General features: G+C 35.5%; 3 protein-coding genes across 7 annotated transcripts; 2 read left to right on the top strand and 1 right to left on the bottom strand.

Annotated features, from left to right (window-relative positions):
- Positions 1-4,750: 4,750 nt before the first annotated feature.
- Positions 4,751-14,566, bottom strand: LOC128862527 (E3 ubiquitin-protein ligase Nedd-4). 5 transcript variants are annotated; one of them, XM_054101206.1, is made up of 16 exons: positions 14,156-14,566; positions 14,010-14,061; positions 12,831-12,913; positions 11,270-11,351; positions 11,171-11,209; positions 10,891-11,060; positions 10,417-10,558; positions 10,234-10,361; positions 9,480-9,582; positions 8,264-8,504; positions 8,024-8,148; positions 7,815-7,956; positions 7,592-7,748; positions 5,629-5,922; positions 5,098-5,496; positions 4,751-5,039 (listed from the first exon to the last, which is right to left on the bottom strand). In XM_054101206.1, exons 2-16 carry the CDS (start codon positions 14,052-14,054, stop codon positions 4,937-4,939), a joined length of 2,253 nt encoding a protein of 750 aa, XP_053957181.1. In that variant the 5' UTR covers positions 14,055-14,061; positions 14,156-14,566; the 3' UTR covers positions 4,751-4,936. The 5 variants fall into 5 exon arrangements, with proteins under 5 accessions (XP_053957181.1, XP_053957180.1, XP_053957182.1 ...); XM_054101205.1 differs by having other exon boundaries at positions 14,010-14,566; XM_054101207.1 differs by having other exon boundaries at positions 10,417-10,555; positions 14,010-14,566.
- Positions 14,567-20,603: 6,037 nt separating this feature from the next.
- Positions 20,604-21,998, top strand: LOC128862522 (putative RNA-binding protein Luc7-like 1). Its single transcript, XM_054101201.1, has one exon. The coding sequence runs from the start codon at positions 20,726-20,728 to the stop codon at positions 21,770-21,772; it is 1,047 nt and encodes a 348-aa protein (XP_053957176.1). The 5' UTR covers positions 20,604-20,725; the 3' UTR covers positions 21,773-21,998.
- A 1,916-nt stretch (positions 21,999-23,914) lies between these two features.
- On the top strand, positions 23,915-25,700 carry LOC128862524 (uncharacterized). The gene is made up of 2 exons (XM_054101203.1): positions 23,915-24,529; positions 24,611-25,700. Exons 1-2 carry the CDS (start codon positions 24,453-24,455, stop codon positions 25,122-25,124), a joined length of 591 nt encoding a protein of 196 aa, XP_053957178.1. The 5' UTR covers positions 23,915-24,452; the 3' UTR covers positions 25,125-25,700.
- Positions 25,701-26,138: the final 438 nt, after the last annotated feature.

The following is a 26,138-nucleotide window of genomic DNA, read 5'->3' as shown; positions in this document are numbered from 1 at the left end:
CATCAATTATTTTAAGGCTAATCCACTGTACACAATATGCCTTAGCCACAGAACTTCCATAATTTGTTCACTCAAGTGACTTTTGCTTATCGCACTTGCTGTAGCGTATTCCAGCAAAGTCTCATTTGTCTTGTGGTGATTCGAGCATTTGCTGCCAGTGGTCACACCCTCTAATAATGTCGTTAGACTCTCTTAAATACCCCGATCGGCTTCTGGAGCTGCCTGCAGTACTCCAGTGATTTCTCTTACTTTGAACTGGAACTTAAATATTGGGAATGGTACTGTGCCGACGAAGTATGGTGATTTTACTTTGGGACTACTACTAGGACTAAGACTACATACATTCGGACGATTCAACTGCAGTTCACAGAGGCGAGTCTTCACTGCGTCTATCTCAACCTCCATGGTTTCCAATTGCGACGTTTTATGGGTTTTCTCTCCTTCTAACTTGCATATACATACGTATATCCTGCATTTTAGCCGCGCATTTATTTGCGGCGACGTCTACGTTGACATTTGTGACTTGCTGAAATTTCTAATATTTGCGATTCCATTTGCAAAGACCGCGATGTCATTTTCGATGTTATTTGGGATGACATTTCCGATACCACTTGCGACATTGTAGTCATCACCACTCTCATGACTACACCTGGAGAAGTTCCTTTAGGCTTTGCCTTCCCTTCCATTTTGGTTGATGATTCCTCAGCCGTGGTTGTAACTCTGCCTTATTTCCAGTATTTAAAATGTCCGCTGTTTCAACTCTTTCTTAAGATGCTGAATCTTAATTTCGCTTAGCTTTGCCATTTTCACGATCCTGCTCTGTGGGGCTTTATTAACAATCCCACTTCTGACACCAACGTGGTTTTTATCCAAATAAAAGGTGAACTACTTGTTTGTGAAGAGCAAGAGTAGGCGAAAACAATAGAAACTACGAAGCACACGTTCCCACGACAGTCAGTTCTACGTAACCGGAACGACCCGGATTTAGATCCGGCCAGGGACTGTCCTTCCCCGTATGGGAAATATTTATGCTGCTACACCAACAACAACCAAACGCAAGAAGTTATAAGCACGCACACACACTTCTGTGCCACTGCAACTTCCACATAAAAACTGCATTTGGAGGCTTTATATGAATTTGTAATTTTACAATTTAATACACGGCTCCTCGTTTTCATTAGTTTGTTTAGTTTAAGTTCCACAAATCACAATATTACCACGCCGTTCACTGAATTTTCACAAACATGTGATTTCTCCTCCTTTTGTTTGTTTTGTATCAGAAAGGAGTCCTACGGAAGACTAGCCAGAGTCGCGAAAAATAAAGTAACTCTAGCGGCGAATCTTGTTCGATAACTTTGTTGTTGCTTTCCCATGCATGTTGTTCGTGAAGCGAACAGAGTTAAAGAATGGTTTCGTGTGTAGAAATCCACGCAAGTGGGGAAAGTCCCTGATTGCCATTAACTTGGGAGTGGCGGGGCCGATTCTTCAGCTCATAACTTCTGAGCTCCGCCCAAGTATTCTCTGGATAGCTCCCGAACATCCGTTTGAAAGTGAGATAATGTGAGAAGGCAAATCAAACCCAGGGTATCTAGTTGTGCGCTAGGTTTAGGACTCGATACGTAAAAATCCTTCCCCAAGGAAAAATAAAACAAAGCCTCGGATAAGAATGTGTATTCCGATGACGACTCCTGCAAACGTACTTAGGACTATGATTTGTTGGCATTCGCCTGGAATGTCCGGTCTCTTAAGGGGGAAAGTGCCTTTGCCCGGTTGTTTGATGCCCTCGGGAGAGTAAAGGCTGCCATTCAAGAGAAGCGATGGACGGGTCAAGGCAAAAAAAAAAAACACATAGGACCTTGCCAGGTTTACTACGGCTACCATGTAAGGGAGTGCAAATTCGGTGTTGGATTTGTTGTGGGAGAGAGATTTCGTCGCCAAGTACTGTCGCAATAATCAGTATCAAAGCGAGATTTTTCAACATCTCCCTCACGCCCCGGCGGAAGAAAAGGACGATGTAAAAATCGTGCTTGGCGATTTCAATGACAGGGGTGGTAGAGAAGGAATTTTTGGAGAGAAGAGAGACGTATTATCAGAAGGAAGAAATGAGAAGCCGAAAATTCTTCCAGAAAGTTCGATGGCTTACAGAAGGCTTTAAGACCGGGGTGTTTTCCTGCAAGAACAAAGGCAATGATCTGGTGGCTGACATCCATAGCATACTTAAATTATGGAGGGAATACTTCTCGAATCTGTTAAATAGTGATAGCTGCGCATGTCACAGAGAATCTGAAGATCCCGATGCCTCATTCGTTGACGATGGAATTGTCGTTCCGCTACCCGACCATGTCGAGGTGAGAATAGCGACAATGCGGCTAAAGAACAACAAAGCCGCGGAAGTCGACTGACTGCCGGCTGAGCTATTCAATAAGTGTGCTCTGTCCAATCCACAAAAAGAGTGATACTGCAATCTGTGCCAATCACCGCGGGATTAGTCTTCTAAATATAGCTTATAAGGTTCTAGCGAGCGTGTTGTGTGAAAGGCTGAAGCTCACCATCAACCAACTGATTGGACCTTATCAGTGTGGCTTTAGACCTGGAAAATCCACTATCCACCAGATTTTCACAATACGCCAAGTCTTAAAAGGAGAACTAACACCATCTTTTTGACGATTTTATGTCTGAATTTAGTATCCCCGCAAAACTGATATGGCTATGTAAAAAAACGTTGCCCAATACCAGCAGTGCCATCGAATTGGGAAGAATTCTCCGAGCCGTTTGATAACAAACGAGGTTTCTAACTCGATGTCGCAAAACTTAATATACATATAATTTATATATTATTTATAATTTTGAGGTTGTAAAAGTTTTCGTTTATTTAGGAACCAGCGTTAACACCGCTAACAATGTCAGCCTTGAAATCCAACGGAGAAACTCTCTTGCCAACAAGTCCTCGTTTGGTCTAAGTTGTCAATTGAGTAGCTAAGTCCTCTCTCGACGAACAAAACTAACACTCTACAAGGCTCTCATCATGCCCGTCATATCGTATACCGCAGAAGCTTGAACGATGACAACATCCGACTGGGCGTGCTTTGGAGAGTTTGAGAGAAAGTTTCTGCGGAAGATTTTTAGACCTTTGCACGTTGGCCACGGCGAGTATCGTAGGCGAAGGAACAATGAGCTGTATGAGCCTTACGTCGGCATAGACATAGCACAGCGAATAAAGATATAGCGGTTTCATTGGCTGGGTTATGTAGCCCGAATGGAAACAAACGCTTCAACTCTGAAAGTATTCGATGCGGAATCAGCTGGTGGTAGCAGAGGAAGAGGAAGGCCTCATCAGGTGAAGAAGGACTTGGCTTCACTTGGTGTTTTCAACTGGCCCCCCGGTAGCACGAGAAAGAAACGACTGGCGAGCTTTGTTAAACTCGGCCAAAATCACGTAAAACGGCTATCGCGCCAATCAAGATATAGAGGAAGAGCAGAGCCCAAACAAAGAGAGCAGCATAAAAAAATCTCATCTCCAGCTTGGTGAGTAGTGCACCTATATGGAAACACCTTCACAAGCGAAGTTCGAAACACAAAGAATGCCTGAAAAATAGAGACATAAGACTTCCGTTACAATATTATGGAATTCCTTCAACCAAATCAAATGAATACCTTCACAGAGAATTGTTTCATAAAAGAGCTAAAAACACCAATCTTGAACTTAACAGCGAACAGAATCTAAAATATTGCGAAATATACCTAATGCTTTTTGGCTTATTTCTAATGAAGCCATCCATCGTGAATTAAATGTAGGCATAATCACAAAGTGTAGTAATAAAAATATACAGCGACTATCAGTCCACCAAAACGAAAAATACGTAAAACGGTACCGGCCGAAAATATCAAACGAAGACTAAAACTACTCACACCGACTGCATAATTGACAAAAAGATGTACAGTGTAACTTTAAACGAACTAACTGTTCTAACATTGGCACAAGAGCATAATAGATCCTAATTGTACAAAGATTGCATATTGTTAATAATTAGCAGATTGTAATAAATAAAGGAAAAAATTATATAAGCACGCAAAAAGTCAAATCTTTAAACATTGTACATTATAGAAATACAAAACTTACACGCAGAAAGAGAACATATACACATACATGCAGGACATATAACTCACATACAAATTGGTGCAAAGTTAATCATCAATTTTATTTTTGAATAACTTTTTTACTAAATAAAAAAATGATTTGGAGTAATGGAAATCTTTATTTTGAGCTTTACGCGCTGCTTCGCTTGTCTGTTTATATACTGTAGTTGTCTAGTTCACAATTCACGCCATTTGCAAAAAATATAAATCTTCCGATAGGGTGACTAAATTTTCGCCACCTTGTACACATGTGACTGCGCGAAATTGCCATAGCAGTATTATCTAATAACGCTCAAGAAATGGTATACCATTGTGTCGAAATGTATGAATTATAAAGCATGAATCAAATTTTTTCATAATTTACTTAGGACAACGTTTTGGGTCTTTAAAATTAAGTATTATATTATTATTTAATATATGAATTTTTATTTTAAAGACTATGTATTAAAGCTTTAAAATAAAAACCGCAGATTGATTGAAAAATTTTAGTTTAACATTTTACCGCTTTGATCCCTCTTGTTATTAGCACTACTGGATGTGAATACAACTCACAAAAGCTTCAGTGATTTCTTCAATAGTAGGTATAGTGGTTTTGTATTGGAAACAATAATAGCATGGTATAATATAATTTTGTATTTTAATTTTTTTTATAACAGGAAGTTCGTAAAATTATTATTATATAGTAGTAATAAACAGAAAAATAAGTACACAAGTCAGCGTAAAAGGCCTCGACTCCGCATTTTATCTTATATGGCGGATATTTTCGTTGCTATTGAGAATTTTATCATTGCTAGAGATATTAATCAACGCCAGCAAAACCTTGGCTACCCTCAATAGCTTTAACTAGTTTATCTTTCAACTGAACATATCCTTCATAAGGTGGTAAATCCAAACGATTGAAACTGAAATAAACAAATTTTAAAATGTATTTAACATATATTTTGCAGAATTTTCGCAAACCAGGTATGTGCTCGAGGAAAGTTGTTAGGAGTGCCCCACTTTTCAATGGTAAACATTTGTGGACCATTTGAACCATACAACTCTTTGAAGCCATTCATTGGAACGCGTGAAGTGCCAGTAACAAACTGTAGTAAGCGCGATCGCATCTCATTTGAAAATGAGAGTACAGCACGCCAAAACCATTGTATTATTATGTGGTTTTGGTGATAGTCTCCCTTGTAGAGGGTATTTTCTCGCCAATCCTTTACATCAATGTTTTGTATACCACACATCAACAATTCTAACTCGTGTTCGTCAAATATCTTAATTAAATTTAATGGAATTATTGAACCAAATCCATCCAAAAACGATGACATTTGTTCCTTGACCCGTGCTACGAAACGCCATTCAATAACAAGTCTGAGAACATAAATTTGAATATATAAAAAATAAACCGTTTACACAGGATATACTAGAAATATTTTTCTTTTGTTATTTATATATATGTATGTATTAAAGGGTTTAATACATTTAAAACATTTGAGTACTCACTTAATGTATTCATCTTTGTTCTCGTCAGTAACTTCAATATTAGAGCCTCCTGGCTTTAGTTCGTGTTGACTCTTTTGGCCAAACGTGTCTTCATCTAATGAAAAAGTCAATTCCAATTGCCGTGGATCATTTTCCTTTATCCACATTAAAGAATTATAATACTCGGTATCAACTGATTCCATATCTTTTAAATCAATTGGTTTTTGAAGCATCATCTTATAAAATGGACGTATGAAAAACGCATCTAACAGTTTTCCGTGATAAACAGCCATGCCAGCTATACGACCAATGAATCTGTGGGAAATTATTCATATTGAAATAAAAAGAAATTCTTTAAGAGTCATTTACATACATATGTATATATTTATAGAAATTTCGGCTTTTATATTAAGGCGACATAATCAGCCCTATCATAGAATCCGTCGTAGAAAACCCTCGAATACGAATACCTACTACGAATATAAAAAAATTGTAATCGTGGGATCCATGTGAACACGAAAAAAGTGCTGCCAATCTCAAATGTCAAATTTTGATATTTCGCAACAGCTCACTTCAATGTAAACGAGACAATTTAGAAAATAATCTTTAGGTTTTTTTTTTTCAAGTTAGCTGAATTTTCAAATTAAAATGTATTCGTTGCCATGTGCGGTTGTGCTAACGGGGAAGGAAAGTGAAAAAAGCAATCGGAGTCTCAGTATTGAGTGAAAAATATTGGCAGGTACAGGCAACCCTCTCGATATGGACGAATCAATGTAAGTGCTTGCCTTTTTGTTAAAGAAAAAGTTGACTTAAATACGGTTTAAAACAGGTTTATCAAAATTTACCGGTTAAATAAAGCTGCATCTACATACGTTTTGAGTTCTCCGACTATATTCTGTTTTACGTTTTCTTGCAAAGGAAGGCTATCAGCACGGAGTTTGCAAAGATTTCGACGTGCCAATGGGCCAGTCGACAAAGAAAAATTCCTCTACTACAACCGGAAGGGCTATTACAGTATCAATGCCATGATTGATTTCTCCTTTATTAGCTCCAGCAAAGTGGCATACTTATTTATAGTCTAGTTAATATAGCACTAACATTTTACGGCTGTTTTATTTGTTTCCTTTTAAATTCTCTTTTTATTTCTTTTCTAATTTTTGTCCGTTAGTTTAACGTCGTCGTAGAAAAATTGTACGAAACTCTAAGATTTGACGTTACAAGTGTATTCGGTGAATGCTACTCTACAAGTTTTGAACATACGTTCGGAACTCTTCGAATTGTATGATTATAATTTCTTACTTTCTACGAAAAACAGTCTACGACGAATTGCATGATAGGGCTGAATATGAAAAAGTCTCATTACTGCGCACTATACAAAGAATGTTTCGTTGCAATCGCAGAGTATAAGAGATGAAGAAACTTTTATTTTGTTACCTCCCAAAAATTCGAGAACTTCTTTAGACTTCGATAAATGTAGTGTTAGAGATGTGAGAATTTTTTGTTTATATACAAAGGTAGATAGTTTCATAAAATTAACAAGGGAAAATGATTTCGGGCATACGTTAGCACGGAATCGGACCTTAATTCTGCAATACCATATGCTAATCAAAGCGGATTTTAGAAAAAATGTGAAACGAAATATAAACAGCCTAAATTCGTTTGGGTCAAAATCCTGTATTTTCAAAATTTGTTTTCAAGACATTAATATTCTGGATATTAAAATTATATATGGAAATTTATTTTGGACGTTATTCTAAGTATCACCTTCTACTACTAAATAAAGGTTCACGGGTAGTATACACGTGGTACGGTTCTACTGAAACCAAAGGTCTTTCAAACCATTTTCGCAGGCTTTTGAGAATTAAATATCGTTGCGGGAAATCTATACGAACGTTAAAAAATCTTGTGGGATAGGCAACGAAAATCTCCTTCATTTTTTGTAAGATACGCACCAAATGTTGTAAAACTAAAAATGTGTGCTTACTTGAAATAACTTAAGTGCTCCTCATTACACAAACCACTGCCATTATTTATTTGTAATGTGTAATTATCCATGGCCGAATATTCAAACAGTCCATAATATGGGTTGAACATTTCCTTTGACAACAAATAGAACCATTCCCTTGCTAGCCCTCCGTAATCTTTAAAATGAATAGTGTTGTATTTTATTTTATTTTTTACTTTTGATTATGAAGTCTTCAACTTACCTAATCCCGTCTCGCCCTCGAATTCCACCCATAGTTTAGTTTTTAACAAATCGGTTTTTGTCACAGAGTTAATGATTCGATACGAGTCTTCCAAAATGGAGGTACGACGAATACGAATCTCAAATTTATTAGGAACATTTGTCTACGAAATGTAACGCATGTAAATTATTTATAAAAAATTTCAATTATATTATTGTATATAAACTCACCGGTTTTCTAATATGACTCTTGAAATACTCGTACTTCTGTTTGTAGTCTCTGGAATATGGGACAGCTTGGCCAGCTATATTAGGATTTGATAATCTTGGATCTTCCCACTGGGTAGTGCGAGTGTCTAAAAACAGGTTGTTTATATTATTGCAGTGTGATTAGTCAGATTATTTATATATTATATACTGTTCATTCCATTATTTATTAAATGAGCTGAAGTTCCGTTCATTGCTACTTACTATGATCAATATAAAAGACTCGTCCATCTGTATGAACACGTTCTTCCCAACCCTCGGGCAGGGGTCCCAAATCGTCCTCAACTCTACGTGTTTGATTTGGCATGGGGCTAGCGCGACCATTTCGTGGATCTATCCATGTCGTACGTCGCGCTGCATGATCTATGAAAAAGGTTCTACCATTTGGTGCCACTTGCATAGACCAATTTGGCGGCAAAGCATCTTCATCTGATCTAGGCGTAGCCTACAAAAATGCATCGATTTTGATAAAAACGTTAACATATTTTTTCTAAGTAGTTTAAATACAGTAGAGGTACAGGAAGGAACAAAAAAAACGAAACGGTTCAAAGCAGATAGAATTACAATTACAAGGTCGATAGAATGTATTATTTTATCAGATATAATCATGAGCTCGACGCATTGATTCAAAATGGAAACGCAATATGTTTTATGAAAAGTAAACGCATTAGATGGCTGGGGCACACATGCACAGAATGCCCAAATGGAGAGCTGCCACTATAGCGTTCCATAGACAAGACCAGCGTTTATTTGGGTTGATGAGGTCACAGGTCACAGCCGTCCAACCACTTGTCTATGGATTGATGAGGTCACAGTCAACTTGCGGAAAATGGGGATCGCAAACTGGAAAGACGTAGCAGACGATCCACTGGAGTGGAGAACCGTAGTTGTAAAAGAAATGGTCTGCACTGGACTGTAGTGCTATTGATGATGATGACACATTCACATTTCACATTTGGCGAATGTGGCTGATTCGGAGTGGAAACGATATAAAAATAGTAATTTCGAAACGCTCTATTTACATGTTTTTTTCTTCTTTAGAAACACGAATTTGTAATTATTTCCTACAACGTGATTGATGCTATTTATGTTCAAATAGCTTTTTGCATTGCAGAAGGCAAATATACAATTTTTTTAAATACATGTTAAGTATGTTTATTAATCAGATACAAAATCTTAGTTGTTGCGTAATAGCAAAAGAAGGATTCAGGTTGACCAATAAAATATCGATAGTAAAAATTCAAAAACTGAACTAGGTTCCAAAAAGGGTCAATTTTAATTTTAGTTATTTTCAAAATGATTTCAATGCAACAGGGCTCTTTTTTAGTGTTTTACAGATTTATTCAATTTAATTTTAAAAATACATGTATACACATAGAGCCTAATTCACAAATTGTTTCAATTAGAAATTCATACTTACCGGAGGTCTGCTAGAGTCAGATTCATCCACGCTTATATGAAAACGTCGTTGGAAATCAGAAGCTGCTGCTTCAACATTCACATTGCTATTACTAGTTGCTGAGCTAATTTGAAAGAAAAAAAAACCTTGATAATAAATTTTATATTAAGGAAATTTTCTTGGAACAATTCGGACATTTAATGACTGAGGTGTGACAAACCTCTAAGCTATTGATAAAATCAATCAATTTAAGTCGATTTAATACTTTCTACAACGCATTCATTTGCTGGCTTCTAATGCAATATTTAGACTGTGTTGGTTTTAACAGTATAAAACATTTTCAATATATTTTTGGGAATGCTGCTGGGTTCCACATCAGCTATCCACACGTTTTTTATCAAACGTTATACATATGTACATATGTTTGTATATACATGCTATGAACTTTTATTGAAATCCACTTGAAGCTTTTTACCTGACAAGCCCTTAATTTCTGGGTTCTAATGCAATATTAAAAAAAATATATTCATTCACAACTATAGTATAAGACTTTAACTGTAGAAATGTTGCGATATTATATGAATTTATTTGTGCGTGAAATAAAACAATTTATTAATATAAATGGAAGATCGCTGAATTCAAATCAATTCTTCTGTCAACAAGTATTTCGTTAAAACTGATTATCTAATTGTATGTAGGTATGTATGCAATAATTTAGGATGCATATGTACCTTTAAAATAATAAATTTGATTTATTGTATATATTAACACTTACACTAATGGGCGCTCCCATTGCGTAGTACGTGCAGTATGATTAACATAATATGTTCTCCCATTTGCGTCTTGTCGTTCTTCCCAACCAGACGGCAATGGATCGTGATTAACATTGGACGGGAATTGACCCTAAAAACAAATGCTTAGTAATAAACTAACAAAAATATAATCAATTATTATGTACCGCTTGAGTTCCACTCATTCTTGAAGCACTGTCCACATGCTCCCATTCCCCATCAACGGCGTCAGCTTCGCTCGACTCACCCGATTCATGTATAAATGCATGATAAATCTCTAATGTGCCCTTTATCCGCGACTTTACGCTGCTTGAATATTAATGATCATATAACATATTGTGAATAAAGCGCACTACTAAAATTATATTAAATCAAACTAAATTAAAAGTTAACATTTAAATAAAAGTTTGAAAAATTTGAATTCAACAAAGCTGAAAAATTTGATTTGCTACCGTTGCCTTCGTAGTGCGATACTTCGAGTTAATCTAAAGAACCAATTTAATGTTAATCAATGAGAACGAATATACTTTAAAGTTATTCATGAAAAATAGTAAAAAGCAATATAATAAAACTCGAAACTAATTAATTTAAAATAAATTAATAATAAAATATAATTTTTAAATGAAATCAGTTTAACATACCCTACTGACCTTCTCGGTCTTAATGAGTAGCTTTGTGGAGTTATAGTCATATTCTCTTGCTCTGTTGGTAGATTACTAAGCGTCAATTCAACCATGCCAAGAAAATCATCTCGGGTTAGTCGATTTTCATCGAATACTTGAAACACCAATTTGTGTTCTGAAGGTTTTACCTAAAAAGCAATGCGAAAATAAAGTTCAAATAAAATATGTAAAGAATATTTTCTGAAGCATGAAAATGAAAATTAAGAGAATCTATAATGTATTTAAGTTATTCACTTACCCTAAATACGAATTCTTCATTCCAAGTAGGGTTGAGAGTCTAAAAAAAAATTAAGTACAGATACAGTAATTACAGAAATGATTGAATTCAAAAACATACCTTCTTTTTGGTCTTCGTCAAAACTGAATCTATATTTATATCACCATTAATTGTATTTAAATCAATCCTTACATATGGATCACTACAAGAAGATACAAAAATTACTTATGTTTAAATATGTGAGTCTATTAACTATTTGGTATGAAATTTTATTAAAAAAAAGTTATTTTAGAATAATTACAAATCTCTACAGTAGAATGTTGATAGTTAAAATGTCATAGCGAAAGTTAACTAGTAAAGGGTGTTCAGCTTGGAGATAATTTTTCCAATAGAATTCTTTGGCAGATCACGTGTGACTACTGACAAACTAAATACATAATTTTTTTCAGTATTCATAGACATTACATCATGGAAAGACTTACGCCTCAACAAGGATTACAAATCGCACAATGAATTGTATTACGAAAATCGACGATCTGTTAAAAGTGTTCAACGCGAGCTCAGGCCAACTTATGGTGGACATGGATGCTTAATGGCTACATCAATAGGCAAAACTTTCGTATTTGGACTGAAGAGCAACCCGAAGCCATTCAAGAGCAGCCATAAAACCCATTGGAAATAACTGTTTGGTGCGGCCTTTGGGCGGGGAGAATCATCGGCCATATTTCTTCAAAGACGAGGCTGGCGAACTCGTTCGCGCCATAATAAGCGATTTTTTGATGCCAGAAATTGAAGCCCGTGAGCTCTACAACATGTGGATCCAAAAAGATGGCGCTACTGGCTATACAGCCCGTGAGACAATGGTTTCATCTCTCGTCTCAGACTAGTGAATTGGCCATCAAGATCTTGTGATATCACATCTTTGTTATCTTTGTGGATAAACCAGCTTTGATTGAGGTATTGGAAGCCAACATTGCGAAATTCACGAAATAGTCATGCAAAATTCGTGTTTACGGCGCAATGATTAAATTTAAGCATTTTTTTTCCTTATTCACTCCTCTCGGGAGCATAGGGCCTCGACAAGACTCAGTATTGCATTTGATTCGTTAATCTGTTTTGATTTCTGACAGTGTAGGTGATTAGTCTGCCGCTAAAAAATAAATGTAGCAATTTTAATTAATTATTATTAATTAAATTTAATTTTCAATTGATCAGCCTGTCACTGTATATCTTAATATATATTACAATGTTATTTTTTAATATACGAAATTTATAAGTGGAAGAATTATTAAAAAAGTTGTGGCATCATTTTTCAATTAAGATATATTTACATTTCGAATATTGTAAGCGGCCGCCGTAGCCGAGTAGGTTGGTCAGAGAGAACGTAGATTCGAATCTCGGTGAAACACAAAAATTAAGAAAACGTTTTTTCTAATAGCGGCCGCCCCTCGGCAGACAATGGCAAACCTCCGATTGTATTTCTGCCATGAAAAATCTCTTCATTAAATATATCTGCCGTTCTCAGCCGCCTTGATATTGTAGGTCCCTCCATTTGTGGAACAACATCAAGAGGCACACCACAAATGGGGGAGGAACTCGGCCAAACACCAAAAAAAGGTGTAAGCGCCAATTATTATTTATATATATAAACATACAATTTTGTGTATAAACATTTTCTTACCTTGCTCCAAATATATCCTTTTTCGCTAAAGATTTTCCGTTAATAATTATAATACGTAGGTGGCATGTATCACTCGAGTCATTCTAAAATATAAAAAAAACCAAAAAACATTTTATTCATACAGTAGAGGAAAAGGTTCTGGTAAAAGAAATAAAATATTTTGAAAAAATATTGGTTAAGATATAACCAAGAAATTATTAGGGTCGTTCTATTAATGTAGACCCATTCTGTAATACAAACATCGCAGAACTTACAAGACAACTGCAGATTTTGTTGTTGTTGTTATTTTAATAGCATGTAGAAATTCCAAATAAATGTTTTGGGAATGCTGGTAGAGTGGTAGTCCTTAATTGGATATAAAACAGAGTCGTTCCCAAAACATAGAACTGACTGTCGCGCGAGTGATCTTTTGTTATTGTTATTGCTACTACAACATAAAATATTCCCCATATATTTTCAGCGACTTTGGCAGGCAGAGTTCGGGTAAAACGTCGGTACCGACTATGCCTTACCTCGCCAACGGTATCATATTAGTAGGAGGCCTTGTTAGCTACCAATAACGTTTCTTTGTCGTGGACACTTCTCACTCCTCTGCACTTTGGACTGGAGTAAGGCGAATGATATTGGTTCCTCTCTTTCATTTCAACACAGAGTGAAGAAGCAGACTGACGACCCCGGCCCCCTAAGTAGCCAGTTGATCAGCATGCATATACCGTTACTACCAATGCCTCTGGATGGTTTCTCTTCTCCGATAACATGATTTCAGTGTTTTGCAGTTTGTGCAGATATTTGGTGAATAACATTACCTTATCTACCGATTAATGTTAACAAAGATTTATACAAGATATTTTATCTTAGTATAAATGCTTCCATGAAAGATAAGTCTACTTACAAAGAAAAAATTTTAGTTATGTATGTATCTATTGTTTTTTTAGACAAAAATATTACCAACACTTTAAATTATACACTTGTTGCAAATTAGAATTTTAAGAAGTGTGGGAAAGAAAAGCGAGTGATTTTATAAGTAATTCTTTATGTACTATTGTGAATGAATCTATTATCCACAAGAATCGAAGTCTTGCATTAGCAAACCCTATCTAAAACCCCCAATCAGGAAAATCCTTATTATTTTCCCATTATGTATTGTTTTCCATCAAACACGTATTAACTCCTACTTACATCATGATAACCATGGATTTGATCATTCACCGCCGCCTCAGCCATACTTAATCTATAATTAAAGTATTCTTGACAATGTAATGAAAACAAGTATCACTTATAGATTAAGTCCTTCGTTTACGCTTTCAAACAACCGATGCACTCACATTAACTATGCAATAAACCACAAACATTTGTAATTTAATTAAAACCGATAAAACCGAACTTTAGGCAAATATATTTAATTATGGTTTGATTTTAATGCGTTTAAAATGTTTTCAATAATTAATGGGCCACTGTTATATTTTACTAATATTGCCTGCATGCACTTCATATTCATTAGAAACAAACATTCACACTTTTAATACGGGAAATTTCTTCGTCGGAAACAATTGCAATTGGTCCCCTTAGGCTATTAAGTTTTTACAAACACGTTGCAAAATATACGCCCGTAGTTAATTAAACATTGCTCATTTTCTACTTTGGTTGTGCAAATTATTATCTGACAAACTATTGCGGCGTACCCACACAACAACACATTAGCAAACTTCACTCTGAAACAACCTGTCAATTATGCATTTGGATATAGCCACTTCATATTATGAATTGAAATTGGAGGATTTTCGAAACAAACCAAGGAAAAAATGATATACGGTATACAAAATACTAAAGGTGGTGTCTTCCAAAAACCGTTGCTTTATTTTTCGCGGTTATGACAACCGATGGCGTCAGTGCTTCAAATAAGCAAACAAAATTAAGAGAAGTTATTTAGTTGTGAATATTCAGTGAATGGAGATTTGTGAGTTTTAAATGAAATCAAATAAAAAATTAAAATCTGCATGTTAAATTGTGAAAGCACAAGGTATAACAATAATTGCAAATGATTTTTTTTTGCTGTTGCTGCCGATGACGCCGGGCAAGAAAGTATGTATGTGAATGCAATTTCTTGTATTTCTGTGCTTCCCAAGGCCTGTGACAACAGTACATAAAATAAACAACCAAAAAGGTAGTTCATTTTCATAGCAGCCTGAATGACTCGGGTTTTTCCGACCAAGGGCTGCCGCCCCACTAACCCTGTCTAGTGTACCGTACCCGTAGTAAACCAAAGTGAGTGGAATGTCAAGAATATAGCATAAATCGTACACACATACATCTACATCTATGGTGTAACCAAATAAATTTATACATTTGTTAATAAAATTAAAGTAAACAAAGAATAATTTGTAATTGTGCGATTTTAAATTGCGATCTTCCCCAGCTTGCAATGGTCGCTTTTTCGCTGTACTGAATTTGAAGACGAATCGCTTGCTAGTTACCGTGGTTTTTGTTTGTTTTTCTGTCTATGCTTTGGCACGTTGATTAAGTTAAGACAGTCGTTAAACAAGTAATTAAATGAGAAGTAATAATCAATAAAAGGCATAAAACTAAATATATTTTAAATTATTTTTTACCTTAACGTCACAATTAGCCTTTCAGCACATATAATTGGCATTTTATTAAAATTAGTCCAATTTTTAATAATAAGTGGCTCAATTCTAATTAGAATATAATCAAATGTGCTAATTGTCATTCTGGTATATTCCACAAATTTCTTTTCATCGTGGCGCAGCTCATCATACAAATGATGAAATTCACCAAATGCTTCTCTTCCCAAATTTATAGGGTGTACTTTTTTATTTACTTTTATACGTTTTAATTTAAAATATAAGCTTTGCTCAATCAGCAGGTCATCATCTGATGAGGAGTCCATTGCGACTAACATAACAAAAGCGCAACCAATTCGTCTTGCACTGTGCAACCTATTCGCTTACTCGCAACGCAAGCAATTTCTCTTCAGCTTCGTCTTAGCGTGCTCTGTGTTTGCAACCTTAGTGTCGTTGACTTATTAACGTCTGATGCACAATCGAAATTGAACATATCTTTCATGAGTTTGATAAATGTTTCGTCATTTTTCACGTTTCCATTTACCTCCTTCTCTATATCCATACAAAATATCTATCAAACAAATAAAATTAAAATTTTGTTTTGAAAAATGTAACCATTACATCAGTATTTTCTTATGAAGTTGTCACGTTAAACTATCGTCAGTAAACCGACTTTACAGACAACCTCTTTTTATTTTATTTGCTACTCTCTGTTGTCACGATATTTCTATGTACAATACGTTGATGTTGATCTAAAGCCCACACCTTTAATAAATGCGCCTTGCCTGTCATTCATGTTTCGGTTTTTCATTCGTTCGGTATTTTTGTCAGACTTTTCGCGAATGTTCTTGATTTGTCACACTGCCTTCCGCGTCATTCCGATTAGACACCAAATTCTTCTACCCAAACGGGTACCTTTCTATATCGTTCCTCTAGAGAGCGGTAAAATTTTTCGACAATTCCATCTGATTGGAAATGCCAGGGTGTTGTACGTGTTTTCTTAATCTCCATCAAGCAACAAAACTATTATATCATGCGGACCTTTTATACACATCCCTTGGTCTGAATGTTACGCACACATCCGGTCACTTACTAAAGTAGTTCATAGTTACAAACAGACTCGCGACATCATATGGTGTACCCGTGTAATTCCATGACTTCTGGCCTTTGTATCTTTCCTTGACGCAGTATATCGCGCCATTTTCAATATATTCGACTACTGATTATCTACAATTAATCCAGTAAATGTCCGCCAAATCTGTTCCAGCGTTTTAGTAACATCCAGATGATCTCCACTTGACCCATTGTGGAATCCCTCTAACACACTACACCCAATATGCCTTTGCCACATGACTTTCTATCGCCATTTCAGCCTTAGACCACATCTAACATCGTTTTCTTCTTTTCTAGGCCAGCATCATTTAAGTAACTTCTTATAGAACTGAGTTTCCAATTGCACTAACGGGTCCTTGCGGCTATGAGCTAAATTTTCGAGCTATTCAGCTATTTTCAGGATTTTATCAATAAGAAAAAATTAAAAACGATACTTAAAATTTTTACGTTTTTTATTTAACTTCTTTTACATACAAAAATGAAATTTTTTTTAAATTAATCAATTTCAAAATGGCGCTAAAGTAAACCCTTCCGAAAAAATAAACCTGGACGGCGTTATACATTTTGGCTCTTCTATTTATCTGAAACACAAAAACCAAAAGAATTATTAATCTACTGCCGTACCCGTACTAGAATAAAAAAAAAATGGCAAAATGGCTCGGTTTTGAATTTGACACTCTAAAAATCGTTTTTTTTTTTCTTTTGTTCAGTTGTTCAATAAAAAACACGAAATACCCACGGGCGATAGCCATTGATGTTGTGAATAACATATTAAAATTTCAGATGATTCGGTTGAATAGTTTTTTTTTACAACACCAGACGTGTTAAAAGCTATGATATTAGGAATTTCCGCATGAAAATTTCAAAGTATATTCTTTCGAAATATAGAAAAAACAAAAAATCGATGTCAACTATCCTCTCGGATCTCGGACTTTGAAGAATGCTTACGCTCTATTGCATAAGGTCGCTGAGATAGGGCATCAGCATTTCCATGTGGTGAAGGATCTCGAAGTCGTAATTTGCGGTGAACCGCCGTGCGGATCCTAATATGTGAATGTATTTCTTCAAAAACTTTTTATCTTTCGCTCTATCTTTTCAGGCAACCAAGTCTTTAGGAAATCGTGAGTTTTTCTGCTTGCTTTCTGGAATTCTTCGCTTCTCTGTTGAGGGCTATCACAGTTTATAAAGGCTTCTACAGCTCGGGGTTTTGAACACCCTACTAGAACAACGTGTCTTTTCGTTTTTTCACCACTGTTATTCCCACGATTATATTTTCCGTCTCTTCAGCAGCTTCCATTGCCCACACTTCATCTATCCCACAGCCGCCTTCCCCATTAGCCCTTAAGACTACTCAGATTTTGGGTGGATCCGTTGACACTGACTTAGGATTATCTTTCTGGACTGTACACTGTTCTTATAGCCAGTACTCAGAGGTATCACCATATTCTGCCGTGTATTCAAATCCAATGTAAAACCGTGCAGCAGCATGATTTCAGCTAGTAAAAATGTGTTCCCAACTGGCAAAGCTCCAATAATAACCTCACAAACTACCTTTCCGGATCTGTTTCCGTTTTCATTCCTGAAGCTTACAACCAACCAATGGTTGCACATTACTGCTAACCAAATCTGACCGGATGATCGAGTTCGTTGCACCTATGTCCAGAGTAAATACCTGGTATCGGAGCGCCATCCCCGCAAGTTCCAGCTTTAGCTGCTTTCTATCTGAGTTTGTCTCCGGCTGGCTGAGTAGCATACTAAATTGCGTGCAATATTCAGTATTAGCGCAGTTGTAACACTTAATATCCGAACAATTGAGTCATGTAATTTGCGGTAAGGGCTGTTGTATTAACTGATGTGTACTGATTTGCTCAAGAGGGCTGCTGTTTTCAGTGTCAGTGCAAAGGACTTTGTTTCAAGCAACGTTCCCTACGTTCTGAATGTCTTGCAATTTTCGTGTCCAAATCTCGTATACTGTTTATAAAAACACTTAGCACTTCATATTTTCAATGAAATTTGCAGTTTTCTTCGCATACACCAAATGCGATAAACACTCGATCTCTGTCGTATATTCCCGCAGGGCCTCATTGGTCACCTGTCTGGGATTGTATTCGTCAGTTCCACCAGAAACATTGGTTGCCTGTTCACGTCACCTCCGTAACGCCTTTTTTTTGCTACCATCAGACTGTTATAGTTACCCCGACCGGCTTTTGGTAGAACTCTTAAGTGGAACAACCCATGCAACGACTTTGTCTGACCCTTTCGAGCTTAAATAATGGCCCAGTACTTTAATTTTCCGGACTACTGGTTAACATATTCCGACGATACAATTGTTGTTCATAGAGGTGAGTTTTCATGGCATCTACTTCACCCTCAATAGTTTTCAGTTGCGACGTAATATGAGTCTTCGCTGCTTCTAGCTTGGATATACGTGTATCTTGCATTTCCAGCTGCGCATTTATCTTCGACGACAGCTCCGCTCACTTTCGGGAAATGTGCGATGAAACTTGGGATGATATTTGAGACGACGACTGCAAAGGCAATTTCGATATTGCGGCCATAATCACATTCATGTCGTCAGCTTTGTTGCCCGAAGCCATTCTGTTCCAACTCCTTCTTAAGTTGTGGGATCCTAAATTCACTCAACTTTGCTATTTTTTTAGGTCCAGTTTTATGGCATTTTATTCAACAAACCCACTTCTGAAACCAATTTTTACGTTTTTCACCAATAAAACGTCTCAGTACAATTCTAAGTAAAATTCACAAACTAGTGGCAGCACATCTGGCTTGCTTTATTTATTTTCAATGCCTAATCACATTACTTAACGTTAACACGTTAGCACGTTCACACGCTCAACTTAAAACTAAATACTTTATGCGCCTTTGCTTATAGTATGTTCACGTATAATTGGTTTATCTATTTTTTCGTGCTTAAAAGTAATAATACGTTCACATATAAGTAGATGATCTACTTTTTCGCGCTTAACTCATTTTCCATGCAAAATTTCTCTCCCAAAATCCGAGATTATAAAATAATCCCAGATAATAACGATACCTTTTGACATACAACCCTGTGTTATCGATAATTATTATTACGAATGTAAGGAGAAACATCAAATTAAAAACTAAATGAAATGGATGCCGGCAAAGAAAACAGGTCTATAAACATAATTCTAATAAAATGTTTGTTAAATATTATGAATTAGGGATTCATGTTACAGAAAAAAGCGTATATCCATAAACGTTTTGTCCTGTTCTTACTTATTATAAAATGTAATATAGAATATCCCATGTGTATCGCTGCCATAATTTTTTGCAACCTCAGTAAACGTCGCATACGGATTTCCTCCAACTGTTTATTACTAGCAATTGAGCAATTAAATTAGTTATTTATTCTCCTTCTCTTTTCCTCATATCGTTAATAATTAAACAAACCAAAAACTCCTAAATATTCCTCCAAAGCAATTTCTAAGTAAAAAGTCTTTCAAAACAATATTAAAAGCTGCTTGTCAATTTTGCAGGTAATCTGACATGCTGGAATTAATTTCATGGATTTATTGGTAACTACTGCATATATGAATGTACTTTTAGATGTTAGAGTCTTGCGACGCAAAGCACATTGAGCAAATATTAACAGTAGAGCTTTTGATCGTTGGAATATTAAAACTACCAGAAATGATTGACTACTTAAAGTCATTTAAACAAAATTTTACAAATTCTTAAACCAAAAAACAGAAAAAAATTATATCAGTTGCTCTACCACCACTACCTGTTCAATGGGCATAGGTGCGGAGTGCTTTTACATATTGAGTATATCGGTGTCGATTCTGTATTAAGAGTTTAACCTGCTACTTTATCCGGCACGTAATGTTGCTAACAATAACCACAGTATATAGAATATAGGGCAACTTCTGAAAACATCTACTTTAGTTATTCTTTTATGTTTCTTTATACGCAGCACTGACGCCACCCTGTATCCTATCATTCTTGAACAGCAACAAAGTGAATAGTCTTATTGTAGTAAATACCGTTTATCGATAAATAAATAAAAAGCAATTCTTGATGCGCTAAAGTTATCGCAAAGCTCCATTTTGTATCGAATGTATTATACGATTGTGTAAATTTCTTCCCTAGACAAGGTTACTGAAATCTGGCGAAAATACTCGGGTGGAAAATATAACTTAAATATTGAAGCAAATTAAAATGTCAGCCACGGACCAAATGAGGGCAATGCTCGACCAATTAATGGGCACAACTCGTAATGGAGATGATGGACGCGGCCTGAAGTTTTCTGATTCCCGTGTATGTAAAAGTTTTTTACTTGATTGTTGTCCTCATGATATTCTCGCTTCAACTCGCATGGATCTAGGAGAGTGCCCAAAAGTTCATGATCTTGCTTTCAGAGCTGATTATGAAAGCGCCGCCAAGTCGCATGATTTTTATTACGATATAGAAGCGATGGAACATCTGCAAGCTTTTATAGCAGATTGTGACCGACGTACAGAATCTGCAAAACAGCGTCTTAAAGAAACACAAGAGGAACTAACTGCTGAGGTGGCTGAAAAAGCAAATGCCGTACATGCTTTAGCAGAAGAAATCGGTAAAAAACTAGCTAAGGCCGAAGCGCTAGGAGAAGCAGGCGAAGTTGAGGAGAGTATGTCCCTAATGAAAGAAATAGAGGAATTGCGCACTAAAAAAATTAAAGCAGAACACGAATATCGCACATCAATGCCTGCTTCAACCTATCAACAACAAAAGTTGCGAGTATGTGAGGTATGTTCTGCCTATTTAGGTATACATGATAATGATATACGACTGGCTGATCACTTTGGAGGTAAGCTTCATTTGGGTTTTCTCACTATACGTGAAAAATTGGTGGAGCTAGAAAAAAGCGCTGGTCCACGTAAGGCTGAACTTAAACGTAGTGGAAAAATGAATGAGCGTGGTGACGACAGACAGCGGTCTCGGTATTTCGTGGGTGGTCGAGAGCTAGACCGACGTTCTCGTGTACATCGATCGAGATCTAGAGATCGAACTCGACGTAATGAGCGTGGAGGGGGTGCAAGTAGTTCTGACAGTCGATCCGAGAGGCGTGCAGAAAAGGATAAAGAAAGAGAAAGGGATCATGACCGGCGAGGAAATGCGGTATCACCTGTCAGAGAAGAAAGAAGGCGTTCAAGATCACGATCTCGAGCACATAACTACAGTTCTCGACGGAGGTCTCACTCACATGAGCGTCATCGCCGCTAAGGAGAACAGGATTGCAGAAAACTGAAACTATCTGTTGAATTAGATAACACTTTATTCGACGGCAACTACATTTGATTTTAATGTGTACATGAAGATTCCGGTAGCACGTATGTAATTAATTAAAATATTTTACGTATTTCATTATGTAACTAATCATAAATTCAATTCAATGTTTTCTTTTTGCGATTTCTTGAATAAAATCTCTTTCTCGATTATAGAAATCATATACCACCATTGTTCAGATTTTGGTATGTAAATATTGATTGCTTATTAAATAAAATATTAGTACGAAAATAGTAAACTTATTTAGGTAAACTATTCACTGACCAGAACTGTAAGCTGAATGGACCATTTCAGACCAAGGTTTCACGAAAGCGCATGGTTTTATGATTTCAAAACTTATCCTTCACAAAAGATTCTATTTAAAAAGATTTGTTTTGGCACATATTATATTAATGGTATGTAGTAACTTCAAATGCACAAATTTTCATAATGTAAAGTGATTTTAACGTCATTAGCATAGTCAACGGCAACCTAATTGAACTTAAACCAAATTCAACATAGTATCCACTTTCCTGGTAATTTGGGTATGTATTTGAAGTACGACAGTTATTTGAAAATAACTGAGTTTTTTTGTAGCCCCCATCTTTGAAAAATAAATATGGTTGGGAAATGAGTTGCCGGGTTTATTGCATATAGAATTTTTTCCTACCTATGGACATGATAAATCTAATAAGTGTTACAATTGGCCTTGGTATGTATTTAAATATGTATATTCTACCTCTATTCAAATATAAATTGAAACATTTATAAATTTGGTTTTCTGTATTTATTCGCATTCCATAATTTGACAAATGCTTAGTTCACCTATGGAAAGATTTATTAAAACCATAATTTCTAAAATATCAAGTAATATGCGAAATGCCAAATGCTAGTTATCCACACAACGTATTGGTCATTTGCTATAAGGGTGTCATAATCAAAAAAATATAATAAATAATTTTTAGATAAGTATGTAGAAATGACCTCAGATGAAAATCTGTTTTTACTTATACTTAGCGAGTCATAGTAAATTGACACCTTTATCTCGATATTTTCTTTTTTTTATTAGGATACTCTTGCAGAAAATGAGTGATATGTATTTGATGCACACATAACTTTTTTTAATAACTAGAAGTAGGATAAAGTTTTATAGTGGCGATTCCCCTAAGTCAAATTACCAAATGGTAATTATACCTACGTCTTCCACATAAAAGCTTTTCAGAGAAACCTATCTGCATTCGCAGATTACTTACTCTTTTTATGTACATATGTATGTGCCATATTGTTTATTTATTTTATCTAGTCTGACAACAATCTCAGTTGCCAAACTTTCATATTTCATATTGCCATATATTTCAGTGTTAGACACTACTCATGACATTTAGGAATATTAAAATACATAAAATTAGACCTTAATATCTAAAATTTATTAAATTACCCGAACAGAGAAAGATTGAGGGAAAAAACTTACAGCAATTTAGCAAAGTAGAAGATCCTTGCAACTTATCGGAAAGGTAAGTTTATCAATCACAAACTGATATACGCGTAGAATGCCAGCTGTGCCATCATGTAAGTCCCTAACGAAAGCCAATCTACATAAAGATAAACTTTTATATTTAACTGTACCATATGTTTGTACACTCATATGACAAAAAACCCCACTCATCCCTTGTGATTATAATTTTTTACATTTAATTTTACCAGGCGAGAGTGTGGCCGGATGACACTTATATGACTGCATTTTTGAATATATTAAACGTTTAGTTATTATATATTAGTATAAAAAATTATAAATATATTTCGCTTTTTTTGATATTTTTCTCTTTGACCTATAGTGTCATATTAAATCGCGTTTTTTTTTTGACATTCATTCCCTTCTTATTCCCTTTGTTCTTGACTCAATGATTTCCTTCTTCCTTCAATAGCCGAGTAATAAATTTAGTTTCCCCCTATGATGGAATGAAACCATCTCCTATTTACATACAAAACGCATCAGAAGCTTTGACAGTGAAGAGTACATTCTCTGCTCGTGGATTATTAAAGATTCTATTATAATCTTATGGGTGGGGTTAATCTTATGGATAGAATCATGGACCGTCATATGATCACAATTAACCCTTCTGCATCACCGCTCGAAATGCGCGATGTACTCAAAATACTTAACGTCCATAATAACTTGCGTCGGCAAGACTTTTACTGTTGGTTCTAATGAAGAATAATGTTACAGGATTACCAAAATTATTTATTTTCCTCAAACTTTAACAAAAAAAATTATCGTGTCTTATTCCGTTCTTTGTAATAAGTGAGAGTTTTTGTTCGCGGATTATTACGTCAAATGATGCAAAAGGGTTGAAAGTCGAAAGTGGAATGCTCGGGTTTTCTTTATAAAATAATTAATGAAAACTGGACAGATTTAGAAAATGTCAGCTGCATCGGTTTTAAGTTCAAAATAGCTGATGCAGTATTTTCAAATAAACTAAAGGAAGCGTAGATGACAGAAACGCATATCAAAGAAAAACGCTAAAAACTAAATTCAAGTATAGCACCTCTAAGGTAGATCAAATTAGACGTAACTGATCACTGGACTACGATTGATAATAAAGGAAGATTCAGGTTTCCAAAACTCGTCAGGACAGACATGGATGTATCGCACCAAAGATTTAACTTTTGTAACTACCAGCATTTATTGTCAATGATCACGCCTGCGAAATCAACGTGAGTTTAACTTTGGTGTAGGCTTTAAATTTAACTCGGTTTATTTCTGTAAACTTATATATATACGTACCATGTTAATAGATTCGAAAAGGTCAATACCCATAAAAATAACGGCTGGTCAATCGTCTTTACTGACGGATCTAGAACGGAAGGCAATGTTGCATTCAGCATAACATCCGAAGATGGCATATTTTTAAGTTTAAAAGCCATGTTCCCTTACTCTTCTATATTCTCGGTAGAAGCAGCGGCAATACACGAAGCTATGGTGTTATCTATCCAGAAAAAGACGAATACCATAATATGCTCCGACAGCTTGTCAGTCATCCAAGCGGCTAGTAATCACACTTGTAACAAATGGGAAACTGTTAATCAAATAAGGCATTCGCTAATAAAAAACAGTAAATCAATAAAACTACTGTGGGTCCCAGGACACACAGGTATCGAGGGAAACACTTATGCCGATAATGCAGCGAAATTCGCTTGCAATGCCCCAATTATAATCAGCCCGAAAACAGAAAGACTCGATATAAAACGACATATAAATACATGCATAATACACAAACAGCGGCAGTCATTAAAAAACTACAAACATTAACACTATTCCAATATTGATAAGAATGGAAACCCTCCCCTCTACCCAACAAATATACACGGATTTAAAACCCGAATATTTTCCCGCCTTCGCCTAGGCCACACAACACAGACACATGAACATATCTTAAAAAAAGAAAATCACCCTATCTGTACAAGCTGCAACACAAACCAAACATTGGACCACATCCTCAACAAATGTCCAAATCACGTTAACGCAAGAAAAGAAATACTAAACTCAGAACAAATAAGCGACATCCTCGCCATTCCCAGTCACTCAAATATCGAAAAAATAAGCAAATTCATTAAAACTATCGAAATGACAATATAACAAATAATCCACACAGCCACAGACGACACAGAGCTGATGGCCTCTGCAGCCAATGCTCAAACATAATTTTAGTACTGGTATTCATACCAGTCACTAAATAATAATAATAATAAATAGATTCGATATTTTTTTTGTTTTTTGCTGAATTTTATTTGTTATACCCTGAAATTCAATAAAAATATGCTTATATGCTAACACTAATACTTAGTTTTTATCATTAAAATAAGTGATTTTTTTATTTTCATTGCTAAGGTAAGTTTCGTGAGTACTCATTGGGTCTTTAAATATCCAACGAATTTTTTTCTCAATAAAAGTTCATCGAACAATTAAAAAAATTAAAAATGTTGTCCGTGTTTTTTTTAACGCTATAAATATAATATATTTTTTCCGCTAAAATCGGCCGCTTTGAGCATTCAGGGATTTAATTAGAGTTTGAAAATGTTTTTCTACAAATGGAGGGATCTATAATTTAATGCTGACTCCGAACGACAGATGTTTTTTATGAGGAGATTTTAAAAAAATGATTGAAGTACATAGAAAAAAAACTTGACATAATATTTAAATTCTGAAATAAACTTGAGCTAATAATCTTGAAAAGTGTGATAATTTTTTAAGTAATTTGGTAGATGTAAAACTACTTTACATCGTTTACATTGCCTAGTGGTCACATTGCGATTGACGCCTGCT

This window comes from Anastrepha ludens, chromosome 4, assembly GCF_028408465.1.
Source record: "Anastrepha ludens isolate Willacy chromosome 4, idAnaLude1.1, whole genome shotgun sequence".
NCBI lineage: Eukaryota > Metazoa > Arthropoda > Insecta > Diptera > Tephritidae > Anastrepha > Anastrepha ludens.
Note: the sequence above shows the minus strand (reverse complement) of the source record. Positions and strands in the feature narration are given on the sequence as shown.

Bases quoted from the DNA above. Each gene is read 5' to 3' on its own strand.
- LOC128862527 (XM_054101205.1), bottom strand. From the start codon at position 14,054: ATGGCTGAGGCGGCGGTGAATGATCAAATCCATGGTTATCATGAT. The intron at 7,957-8,023 runs GTGAGTTTATAT...TACATTTCGTAG, and splicing joins AGAGTCATATTAGAAAACCG to ACAAATGTTCCTAATAAATT. The intron at 5,040-5,097 runs GTTTGCGAAAAT...TGTTTATTTCAG, and splicing joins TTTCCTCGAGCACATACCTG to TTTCAATCGTTTGGATTTAC.
- LOC128862522 (XM_054101201.1), top strand. From the start codon at position 20,726: ATGTCAGCCACGGACCAAATGAGGGCAATGCTCGACCAATTAATGGGC.
- LOC128862524 (XM_054101203.1), top strand. From the start codon at position 24,453: ATGGATGTATCGCACCAAAGATTTAACTTTTGTAACTACCAGCATTTA. The intron at 24,530-24,610 runs GTGAGTTTAACT...CCATGTTAATAG, and splicing joins ATCACGCCTGCGAAATCAAC to ATTCGAAAAGGTCAATACCC.